General features: G+C 33.8%; 2 protein-coding genes across 5 annotated transcripts in view; one reads left to right on the top strand and one right to left on the bottom strand.

Annotated features, from left to right (window-relative positions):
• Window positions 1-7725, top strand: part of LOC127559509 (transport and Golgi organization protein 1 homolog) — a 39939-nt gene extending 32214 nt beyond the window's left edge. For 2 of the 3 annotated variants that reach the window (XM_051993345.1, XM_051993346.1), the window contains 6 exons: window positions 6-143; window positions 675-737; window positions 871-947; window positions 1076-1147; window positions 5532-5676; window positions 6183-7725. In XM_051993345.1, the coding sequence (XP_051849305.1) occupies window positions 6-143; window positions 675-737; window positions 871-947; window positions 1076-1147; window positions 5532-5676; window positions 6183-6499 (812 nt within the window). In that variant the 3' untranslated portion in view covers window positions 6500-7725. The remainder of the gene's footprint in view (window positions 1-5; window positions 144-674; window positions 738-870; window positions 948-1075; window positions 1148-5531; window positions 5677-6182) is intronic. The other variant, XM_051993347.1, reaches the window with a different exon arrangement.
• A 789-nt stretch (window positions 7726-8514) lies between these two features.
• AIDA (axin interactor, dorsalization associated) overlaps window positions 8515-12885 on the bottom strand; it is a 47111-nt gene continuing 42740 nt past the window's right edge. For both annotated transcript variants that reach the window (XM_051993359.1, XM_051993358.1), the window contains one exon: window positions 8515-12710. In XM_051993359.1, coding sequence (XP_051849319.1) covers window positions 12614-12710 — 97 coding nt within the window. In that variant the 3' untranslated portion in view covers window positions 8515-12613. The remainder of the gene's footprint in view (window positions 12711-12885) is intronic.

Consider the following 12885-nt stretch of genomic DNA (forward strand, 5'->3'; position numbering starts at 1 on the left):
TTCAGGACCCCTGAGCCGAGATGGCTCTTTTGGTCCATCCCCTGTGAGTGGTGGTGCACCCTCCCCCCCACTGATGATGGAACCACCTATCCGGTCTCTCTCTGCTACTCTTAACCGAAGAGATGTTCCTAGAAGTGAATTTGGTAAGCAATTGGCTTTTTTCTGCCAAAAAAAAAAAAAAAAAAGCTGAAAACTTATTTTCTTTGAATTTTTAGGGAATCTATATTTATAATTTTGTGTATAAAAATCTTTTTAGAAAGAGTATAAAAATCTTTTTAGAAAGTAGTCTTCCATTTTAGTTTGGTATATCACTATGTATAATGAGTAGAATATTCTCTAAAGCAGAATTTATTTACTATTCTCTTAGTTATTACATGGAAATTCCCCAACGATTATTACACTGAATTAGGAATGGTCATGAAATTTACTACAAAATCTTATCTCCTAACAAATTTGAAAATACCAGAATTCTATATTAATAAAATTCTTAAAGCTTCTTGCATTTTATTTCAGGAACTGGGCTATGGATGATAAGATTGACTTGGGTTTTTTTTAATTGGTAGACCCCTTTTTTTTAAGATTTACTATTTAATGGAGTTAACCCTAACCTGCCTACATGGCATTTACCTAGAGTGATCATTTAAAGCTTGTTTCAACTCTCTTTCTTTCTCAAGGACCTATGGATGGGCCTGGTTTGAGGCGATCATCTGAAGTATCTGGAAGAACATCTGCCTCTGGTAAGGAAGCTAGATTTATTAAAAGAAGTAAGAACTAAAGAGGGGAAATAACAAAATATGCTCTTTGATTTTTCTCATTTATAGAAATGTAAAATTAAGAATGTATGTAATAGATTTTCTGTCCTTTTAACAGATATAGGCCCTGGTCCAGTTCCTTTGATGAACAGTGGCCCAAGAAGCTCTTCTCCCTCAACAGTCATGGATGGCATGGTAAGATTATAATCATTTCCATTTCCATTTTAGGAAATATTTATGTAATATCCCCTCTACCTGGTTTATCTCTTAATTGTATGTTCTGTTCTATTATATCTGTACTTTTTCATTTAAAAAAAAAAAAGCAAACCCTTCCCCCAGAGGCTGAAGGCCCCTGTGCTCCTACTGTTCCACCGTCAGCTGAGAAATCAATTCCAGTAAGTATTTGGAAGCTGAAAATGGAGCTGGGCTTTTTACTTGCTGCTTTTGGGAAATCTGGGAAAAACTAAGGAGAAGCATGATACTACTTTTCAGTGCATGACACATCTGGTCGATCTTTCACTGGGTTTTAGAGGATTGCTGTGTTAAACTGACTTTTCCTTGTTCGTTTTGAAGTTAGACTAATTGCTTTTGGGCATTTGATGGTAGAGGTCTTTCATGCAAAACAGTTATACAACTTTTGTGTCTGAAGCTGCATGTTTAATATACATTATAGATCAATTATAATTGATACTTTGCCTAAGGGCAATCTATACTGCTCTTAGGCAAAGTATCAATTATAATTCACATAGCAAATTAAAATTTACAAAGTAAATTGGTTGTGCATATAAGGACATTTATGATAGATAACTCCTTGTTTTGGAAATCTTATAGTTTTTAGAATCTTTTCCTGTTTCTTAAACTGAAAAATTCTTTTTGATTGAAAAGGTAGTTCTCTAATATCTTCATCATAGAAGTTAGATATACTAAATATTGGCAATTTTACATTGAGCCTATCACTAGGAAGAGCTTATAAAATTAATTAATTGTAAGTTGGTGCATTCTACTATGTTTACTTCTGCCCCTTAATTCTGCTTTTCCTTCATTAGCAAGAAGTTTTGCTAATTCTTAGTGTTGAATATTCTAAAAGCATTGTGCAGGCATTCCTAAACTTATGAACAAATTCTGTTCTAAAAGTTCATTTTAGTCAATTTGGTTCTTGGAATATATTTTCCTGTAGAAAGTTTTACGGCTGTTGATGATGTGCCCAAATCTCTTAAATAGGGCTTTCGAAACCATCTAAACATATAGGTACTTAAACAAGAAGATCTGACAATTAGCTAGCTAGGCTTTATTGAAAATTTCCAGTAAAATGGAACCTATTATCTTCCAAGGTAGTCCATTCTCATTTTGGCTACTTCTAAGCTATTTATTTAAATTAGTCCATGATTTTACTGAGAAGGGATTTTGACAAATTCTCTTCCAGTTTGGATTGGCACTCAGCATCTCAAGTCTGAGAGAGTTGCATGGACACCAAGAATGCTGCTTTTCCCTATGGCCACATAGTCAGAGAATGGACTTTTGAACTTCACCTTCTTTGACTAGAACCTTGCTACTATTATTCCGTCAGCTCTAATTTTGAAAATATTCTTCCTAACATCCATTCTAGACTGGCCTCTTAACAACTTTCGCTCATTGCTCCTGCATTTTCTTTCTGGGATGAAGTAGAACAAATTGAATCCCTCTTCATGTGACAGCCCTAGCTGTGCATAGAATATGAGGCCTGGAAGGGACTTTAGAATCAAGTCGAATTTTCTCATGTTGTATAGCTTGATATTCTCATCTGTCAACATTTTTGTCTTGTAGAACAAGTCTTGATAAGGATTCTTTAGCCAAGTCAGTGAAATTAAAAGTCAGTGTTAAATAGCATAGAGACAAGCAGTGAACCTCAATTAAAACCTGACTGCTCTTTGAGTCCAGCTAGTAAGCCAGTGCCAATTCTGTCCAATGATTGATGGGGCCCACATTTCTGCATCTTTTCTACAAGTATATCTTGAACTTAAATACTTGGTCATATATGTCGTTTACCTAGATTCTAGCTATTCCTCTAGTTTAAAATTTAATTTTATCTGTCAGAAGAAGAAATGGTTTGAACACAGTTTGTTCTTGTTGAAACAGTTCTTCCTGATCACCATTTCCTTTTCAGATGGTTCATTAACCATAGTAGAAATCTTTACCTCTCTCTAATCTTCTTAAAAATTTGTTTTCTTATTTTCCCTTAGTTGCCTTAGTGTGTTGTTTCTAGAATTCCTGATCTTGTTCTGACAAGACTATATGACAGTGTCCCACTTTTGTATTCATCCTTTTTTATTTTATCATTGTTTCTCTTATGTTTCTAAAAATTATCTTTCTAAAATTGAAGTTGGTTGATGAGTTCCTCTCCATCAGCATGGTTTTCATAGACAGCTTACTGCTCTTCTTCATTACTTGGAGAACTATTCTCATTGCCAAGAGAATTCCATATCATAGGATCTTTTTATTTTAAAGCTTTGTGAGTTTTGATTTACAAGATTCCATGCAATTACTGACTCTTTATTAGGCACATTTAATCTTTGTCCAGAAACTTGTCATTCCGTATATTTTAAACCATAGTCCAGAAATCCAAATCTTCTCTCTCAGATATCACTTTCTTTTAAAAAAAAAAAAAAAAAAAAAAAAAAAAGGAAAAAAAAAGTGTGTTACACATATATATGTATGTATATGCTTTTTACATATTTTGTTAAATATTTCTCAATTACATATAAAAACTTTTTGTAACATTCATTTTTTAAAAGTTGAAATTCCAAATTTTCTTCCTCCTTCTGAAGGGAACAATATGATGTGTAAAGTCTTAGAAAACACATTACCTGCCTTCTTCCTCCCCCACTAAAAAATAATAAAAGTAAACAGGAAAAATAAGCCAGATAGAAAAAAACATGTTTCATTCCGCACTCAGAGTTCATTAGTTTTCTTGCTCACAAGCAGGATAGCATTTTTCATCATAAGTCACTATTCACTTCCTAAATACCTTGCCTTTAGTGGCTAACAGTATGAAAATACTGACCCCAAGATCTAAAGTTACTTTAGTAGTATTTTCCAGTTTCCTTCTGGAAACCGTTATTTGTGCTTGCTTACAATGAACTACCAGCATTATCTGTACTTACAATTTGTACATTCTACTTAAGTCCTTGGAGACTTTTCTGTTGTGTCTTGGATCTCTTCTATGAGAAGATAGCAGACCTTTTTAATTGAGATTAGGGTCTAAAGTAGCTGTTTCAGTATTCCTCACTGGGACTTTGTCTTTTTCCCTCTGACTCTTATCAGTCTTTCATCTGATAGCACTTATAAAGTACATATTATTCCAAGGAGTCAGGCAGCTCCCATATCTCTTTGAAAAGCCTCTTGGTTGTCATTTCTTTTTCCTCTGCATGACATTGTTTTACTTTTCACATTGAAGGCCTTCTGGTGGTTGTTTTTTGGTTTTCCTTAGGATGCCTTATTCTTTTTAGGATAGTTGAAAGTAAAAACATGTTTCTCAAGCCCTTGACCATCTTTTCTCTTGATGAGGAGACAGATATCTATACTTTGCTTATTATTTTAATTATGATCTATACTTTGCTTATAATTTTAATTATGAAGTGTCACAGTCTTTGAAGGTCATTCCCTGAATTTATCTGACATTTTGTTCTTGTTGGGAGTGAGATCCTTGGTCCTTAGAATTCTTACCATTGTCTTACCTGCTTTGGCAAGATGTTTTTTTTTTTTTTCCTTGGGGGGGAGGGGTTCTTGAGAAACATTTAGTTTTTTTTTTTTTTTTTTAAAGCACATCAACACCTGGGCTCATTTTCATTTTACTTTCAAAGCTTCTGCACTGGTCTTATCCTACTGTCGCATGTTTTTTCCCATCCTGGGTCCTTCATCTTCTGCTTTACCCATTTCTTCTTCAGATCATCCTTATTCTGGCCTGTTTGCCTTTTACCTTCCATTTCTTTCAGATTTTCATTTAGCAAATTTCTGGTTGTCTTCCAAAGTCCTTCATATTCTCTTAACAGTTCATTTTCAGGTCTTATGTTCACAGAACCTGGGATCTGAATTTGAATCTCTTTACTATTTAAAGTATAGAATGAATAATAGCATTATTTCAGCTGTGTCTAATTATTATAACATATTTTATTGGGCAAATGCATTCCAGTTTCCAATTTGAGATTTCAGTTTGATTTCTCCCCTGAAAAAATTTTCATTTTTTGACTGGAAAGTGGGGTAATCCACATATTTCTGGATATGAGTTACTTGGAAAATTTCAGTTAACTTTTGTTAATTCACATAGTCTTAAAAATTATCATTTAGTTATTCTGAACTGAGAAACACAGCAGTTGTTTTTGTCAGGGCATAAAGTCCAGTCAACTTCCCTTATGATTTTTATGTAGCTTTTGTTCTTAAGCCAAAGTCTGCCTGCATTATGTTGCTGCCTTGTGTCTTCTGGCAGGAATATTTGTTGGGTGTGCTACCTGTTATTTTTAATATGTTTATGATAATAGCAAACAGGAGGATAGAAACATTTACTACTGTACTGTTTAACTTCCCTAAGCAACATGTCATCAAATGGAAGCAATTTGCTGGATAGTAATAGAAAACAGCAACAACAATGATTAAATCCTTCAAAATTAGTTGTAGGGAAAAGATGCTAAGGTCACAAGCAAGTTCTTTCTAGTAAATGTGTTTTTATCTGTCACTGGTTTGGTGCTTTTGATGTGTCTCATATTATAAAGCATTATTTTAAAATTTGTATTTGTGTTATAATAGGTTAATCCCGGTCCCAAAGGCCACCCACCATTTCCAGGAATGCCCCTCATGTCACCAATAGGACCTCCACCACCACCTCTTCGATTTGGACCACCTCCTGTACTCCGAGGACCTTATGGACCTCGACCTCTTCCTCCACCTCTTGGTATGGTGCTGCTACATAGGGATTAATATCTCATTAGCCAGGCTTATATTGTTGTTGTTTTAAATATTCTTCAGAGAATGGATAAGAAGAAAAATCATGGCCGTCTTCCATGCCTGAATTCTCTCATCTCTGTTTCCTGGTTTCCCGAGCTTTCTTCAAATCTATTAAAATTCCATGTTTTATAGAAGCCGTTCAAAATAATTTATTTCCTATTGTCTTTCCCATTTTATTCTAAGCTCCTTGAGAGCAGAGACTGTCAGTTGCCTTTTTATCTTAACTCTGCCTTGCACTTTGTAGGTGCTTTGCAATGTACCACATTAAAAAATACATTACAGTTCTATATTGAAATGAATAGCTCTTTCAGCCTTCAGCTTTTCATTTAATACGTTCTGGGAGTGTTACTATGCAACGCTACAAGTCTAACACAGGTTCTCTTGATTAATGTCCAGTGAAATAACTTTGTGTAATTTGGGTTTTTTGTGTTTTTTTTTTTTTGCTACTTCCAGGTGGACCTCCACCTCCAACCTTTCGGGAATACTTACATGGCCTTCCTCCAGGAATAAGGGATCTACCTCCTGACCCTCGAGAGTATGTACGTGGACACCCACCTTTTGGACCTCTAGGCCCTCCTGGCCCAAGAGAGTACCTTCCTCCTGGCCCACGATTACCACCTCCAGCCCATGGTCCTAGGGACTATCCACCTCCAGTTTTTACAAGAGACTTGGCATCTTCAGGTTCTAGAGACTATCCTTCATCTCATCCATCTCATGCTTCTCAAGGAAGTACACAGGACTATGCACAGGCTTCAGAACAGAGCCCTTAACTTTAGCCTTCATACTGAGAGAACGGATTGTTGGAACACTTCATACAGGTAAAAGACTTCAGTGGCTTCAAAATAAATTTTAATTTCATGATTAGGTTCATATGTAGGTTTGTTTACTTTGTTTTTTGCAGGACTTTTTCCCCCCATTAAGCTGCCCCTAGCATCATTGTGCATTTATGAGCCAAACTATTCAACCTCTCCATAATTTGGGATGCAAAAATATATATATTTTTTGCCATGAATGAGGACTTTTTAAGCTGTAGCCTTTTGCAGCTCTTTAAATGTGCAATACAAAAATATACCTGTGTTTTATTAGTTTTATGTAGTTTATGTAATTGATGATTTCTAATGTCATAAATGTAATCAGAACATTTCCTGTGGAAATACTTTATTAAAAAAAGGTTAAGCGTTATTCCCACTGCCTCCTTTTCCCTATTATTTTGTTAAACTGTGGTTAGTGTAGACCATTCTGCAGCTTACTTATATATAACTATTACAAAGGGACTGTGTGGATAAACTTGATTATTTTTAAAAGGAAGACCAGGAACATAAACAATCTCCCTTCAAAATTTACTAATACAGTAATAAAAAGTACTGTCCCCCTTCCTGGACTCTTGGGAAGATGATTATTGTATTAGTGCCATATAAACCATCATCCAAAGAATTATTTCCAAGTTATTTTTTTGGTTGAAATGTTGAGAGTAAATTCTGGTGTTAAGATTCAATCCAATAATTTGTGGCCTTTTGAAAAAGTGAGGATCTAGCAGTTAAAGAATGATTTAATATTGGTTCCAAAGATGGTGGATACTTATCCCCATTTAAAACCAGTTCTTCAGTGATTCCTAATATTATCTACTTCAAACATGCTAATAACAACCATCATTGAAGTAAGAATATAAAAATAATTTTTGATATAACCAGTAAAATTATAAAGGAAAATTCAACTATCAAAAGTTTTATTTCAGCTGAAAAAGGCTTTATTTCCTCCTCCTATTATAATCAATATGTTATAAAACTCCTTTCCTGAACATCCCTGAATAATCAAAAAGAACAGAACCATGTATTTATGGCAATTTAAATATTACTTCCACAGTAAAGTCTGTTATATAAAGGGCATAGAAATTGTCCTTACATGGTAAAGACATTCAGGTGGACAAGGCTTATCAATATTCTTTGAATTTATTTGTATTTTTATAAAATTGAAAATAAAAGATTTCTTCTGCAAACTGGACTATCATGTGATAAATACAAGGTGTTATTTTTCTTTCCTTCAGCACCATAATGATGGGAACAAAACAGTAAAGCTCTAAATAAGCAATATGGCTGGCTAACCTCTATAAATAGCAAGTACTTGTTGGTTCTTACAGATAGACTGATAAGAATAAATGCAATTTGCTACACCTAATAAGGATTTGTAGATATTCAATATTCTTGAGCAACACAAAATTCTCGTGTAATTTCCCATCTATTTAAGTTACTAAATTTCAACTTGATTTGGATTTGAATGAATGCAGTTAATCCATAAATCCTGTTTAGATTTAAAAGTTTTTAAAAGAATTAACTCCTTTTGGACATGGTGGCGTAAGAATTCCAATGGTTGTGTTTTATATAATAAGCCACATTCTTTGAATCTGATCTTTGAATGTTTTTTTCCAACTATGCAGATAAAACCCAGTTTTATGAGTTTGTCACTAATGTGGGGCAGAATCTAACCCTTAGTTTGTCAGCAGAGGTAATGACCATCCATTGTGTTGGACCAATTTATAGATGAATATTTACAATTTGAGAGATCTCATCATAATCTGAGTAAACAGAAGAATTTTATTTCTTCTTAGAATCCTTTCATGTTCTCCATACTTTAAGCTGCAAGTGGAATAACTTTTTGGATTAAAAACCATTTTCATGAAAAGCCCGCATTTCCTTTCTGGGCTGTGTGTGAAGAGCAGAGAGAGGAAGGGAGAGTGTTGTGTTTTCTGAATGAAAAGAGTTCCTCCCACGAAATAAAAACATGCATATAAATGTTATCAAATTTATTTTACTATTTTGTTCATTGGAACATGGCTGAAATGTAGATCTCAAAAATGACACACTATCCAAGCAAGAAACAAGAATTTGCAGTATTAACATTTTATAGTATTTAGAGCCAAAAGAAACTTAACACCTAACTAGTTATGGAACATTCCTATATGCTTTGAGAAATTCCACGGGTAACCAAAGAAACCAGTCTGTTATACATGAAAGATAATAAATAGAATAACAAAATAGGAAGGAACATTTCCATTTCTCCAGCATTGTTGAGGGCGTTAGGTTGTTCTACATGAGTGAATTAATTTTCCCAGAAGCCCACCCATTTAAATTTTAACTTACTTTCTAAAATGTATCACATACTCCCCTACTTTGGTAAAAGGAATATAATACATTTAACCATTTCTTGACAAACGTATCATTAGAAATATTATTCATCATTGTATTTTGTGCTATCATAGACTGATTTCTTTTAGGGGCTACTGATGGAGGGCAAAACAAGCTGTTCCTACACAAGTTCTGAATGTTTTAAATTTATTTCCTTTATTTTCTCTATCTATGCCTGCTTCTAGTCAGCACACACTTAACTGTTTACAAATCATATTACATAAAAATTTAGTGAGATGGCTAAAGAAATTAAGAGTAAGGATCTGAGCTGAGGGAAGTCTCCTGTGTATATAAGTAAAGTGCATTGTTTCAGTGCATAGACTGTGATGATTATTTTGGTTGTTAACTTTATATTAGTAAATAGGGGAGGGGAGGAGGAAACTAAAGATATTGTCAGACCTTCTGATAATGTAGCATTAACTCAGGGGGAGGAGGGGGACACTAAGAATCCTGACTGTAAATTTTAAATAGAGCTGAATTTTGGCTCCATGTGATAGCAATGGATCCCAGGAAAAATCATGTTTGCTGATGATCAATACATCAATACATTATTGATGAAACTTGTAAACAGTAATGAGCATTTTGTTACATATTACCACATTATCATATAACTGTAAAAGACAGTTTTTTCAGGTACTTCAAATCATACTAATTCTAATTCATGTTATATAGGTTAAGATTTAGAACCATAACTAAGCTATTTCAAGTGGAAAGTTAAATTATTTGTTTTGAGACGTGCACTCTTCAAGTTCTACGATTCAAATTATATTAGTATGATTTCTCATTGCCTCCATTTTTTTTTTTAATGTGAATAAAGGGTGCAAAAGCTTTAGTAAGGAAGTGATTGTTCCTTGGAAACTGAAATTAATCTGTTATGCTGATGGCATTACATTATCATAAGTCATTTGAGAAAAATTAAAAGGGACACATTTCAAAGTTTATATAAAGGAATAACTTTGATTTTTTCATGTCTTCCCACACACCAATATTCCAGCCCTTTAAAAAATCATGAGTGGAGAATTTCTTAAAAAATAATTCCCTATTTCACAGTAAAGGACATGTGTTTTAAACATTAGTAAAATAACAAGTTTTATTACTTGATCCACAAACACAAACTTTTGAACACCTAGAACACCCAGACATGTAACACAATGTTGAGTCAAAAAGTTGTAAACACCAGTTGGATACAGATTCCAGTTAGGTAGATAATCACAGTAGCAAAGCTAAATCCAACCTAATCATTTACTCAGAATGAGAACCCTTTCCCTTTCCATAACTCTTCTACCCCTAAGTAATTTCTATGGTATGTTGCTCTTCAGGAAAACTCATGGTCCTAGCAATGAAATTTAGAACTCAAGTCTGGCTTAACATGAACCAATCCACAAACATCATAAAACTTTCAAATCACATACAGCTAGTTGCACCATTTTCCCCCCAGAAAAAACCCCTAGGTTGGAGTATCACTGTAGAAATATCACAAATCATTTTTTAAAAAAAATTAGATTGCACTCCCCCCAAAATTAACTGTATTGTACTATAGTAGTCATCCCATCCAACCATATTCATTTGCTCACTTGCTAGTGTGCTACTATGTAAAACTCATTCAACTACACAAAGCCATCTTATTTGTGAATCAGCAGCCCTCTTATCTTGGAAAGACAAATGTATAGTATAGTAGTTATTGCTCACTGCTTCAGATTAGTGAAAAAAATCTATCACATAAAGGAAGACTTTATAAATTGCTAAAGACTTGGGATACCAAATGGTATAGAGTTTAAGTGAATAGTTGGTGTTTTTGCAATAACAAATGCTTATAGAAGAAAACTGAAATAGACTTAAGCTTAGGCTTCTTCAAATGGTTTTCCTAAGGCACTGGTGCTTCTAAATCACACATGTGAAGCAGAAATGTTACTTCTTTTTTATATAAACTGTCACACTTCATTTCATGCAAAGAAAATTTTAGTGATTATCAAAACCTAAAATTAATCACTAAAATATTTACTGAATATTCAGGCTTCATAGAACTATGGGAACTTGACATTATTTAAAGATGATGTGCTGTCCTTGAATTTTAACTCAAGGAATTTGTTAGCTCAAAATACAAGAGCTCTTTTGAACCTAAATAATAGGAATATAAAAAATTGTCTCCCCTCCCCCTAATGGAATTAAGCCAATCAAGAGTGAGTAAAGGAGAGCAAGATTTCATCATGGACTACTGGGGGTTTATATATAAAACTAACCTAAACAGAAAGCTGAAAACAAAATATTATATCCCTTTTAAAGTAAGAAGGGGGGATAAAGTGAATTATTTTGTTTGTTGGAGTTTACCTAAAATTGTTATGCAACTGGTAAGAATTGCGTGATACAGAAAGCAAATGAGCTGAGTGGTACAACTGATTATATAACAAAAAATAAAGCTAGTACTGACAATGCATTCACTCGGTGCTGGATTTTTTTTTTTTAAACTATTAATATAAGTGCATATGAAAGTATGTGCATACTACATATAATCCACATAAAGCACACAACAGACCTTAAAGGAATGTATTAAATATCCCACTTATTAAGTATATGAAAGGTCTGCTTGGGTTTTATTTATTTATGTCCCTTTATTAAGTAAAAAAATTATGTAGATATAAGCTAATGACCTGCATCTTTCCATATAGATGACTTAGTACATCTGAATAGAAAATAAATGGTAATCCTAGCTATCTATCTCAAAAACAAAATTTAGGATAACTTTCCAGATTTGCATACTAATTGTTAGAAGAGGTATGCAGGTTTTTCTATTCACAATCAGTTTTTTTTTTTTTTAAACCAACATGGCAGAAATTTCTGCATGTTTCTTTAGAGAACTGATTTGAATTCAAACATTTTTGGATTAGACGGCTTAGAACCATACAAAAAGTTATTTTACCAATATCATAGTAGCTGAATACCATCACAAAATCAAAATTATTTTTAGATACTCTTTAAGATCTTTGAATAAGAAAAAAAAAACCTAGGTGACCATTCCTTTAAATATCTAAAAAGAATCCAGCTCTTCAAATAAGTTTTTACCGTAAGTCATTTGGTGAGTGGGCTGCTGAAATCTGGGAAAAAAGCTCTCTCCACTATGAGATTTCAACTATGTTCATGGTAAAGTTATGAATTCTTCTGTAGCCTCCCATAATCAATCACCTGGTTTGGATGAATGGTAGGCCACTCCGACAGAAACTCTTTTTAAGTTTACCAATTCTGGAACTTCGCAAATATTTTTTGACGACTCCTACAATAAGCAAGATTTGGAAATAAATACATGGACTCAAAGGAGGGCAATGAACAGAGGTGAATTAGGGGAATAAATCCTGCACAGTAAACAAGTGTTCCTGCTTGCTCCACTGTTAACTGCTATAGTAAGTAGATTTAAAACTGTAACTTAACCTTTACCATGTACACAAATCACTCATAGGTCAAAGACTATTTCAAAAATCTGTGGAGAAACATGTGCCAAAGGAGCTCTTTATGAATGAATGCAGTCCTTCTGGTCTCCATTGATGGACTGGGACAGTAAACATCTTTGTGATGAGTTCGTAGAACAAACAGATCACACTTTTCTCTTATTAGCATGGAGGGGTTCCTAGAAGCTGTGCTACACAGAGCTACCATGACTTTGTAGTGAGGGATTCAGATCACAGAAGTTTCAAGATATACATGCCATGGTCATTCCTTGTGCAAAGTTTGATGGAGGTGAAGATAAAGTGGTTTCTTGGTCAACAACTGCAGTTTCTTTCTTTTAAAGTCAGTGGGTTTCTTGTATCTGGAATCACAATAGAAGTCATATTGTAAATAAACTCCAGTGATTAATATTTTTAGTGAATAATTTTTAACATCTGAAAGATTACTACTTAAGTTCTAGGATTCTGGTCTACAAAGAACCATTTTACTTTATGAACAGGGGAAGATATCCATAGATATGTAACTCATATGGCTAT

This window comes from Antechinus flavipes, chromosome 4 (assembly GCF_016432865.1).
Source record: "Antechinus flavipes isolate AdamAnt ecotype Samford, QLD, Australia chromosome 4, AdamAnt_v2, whole genome shotgun sequence".
Lineage (NCBI taxonomy): Eukaryota > Metazoa > Chordata > Mammalia > Dasyuromorphia > Dasyuridae > Antechinus > Antechinus flavipes.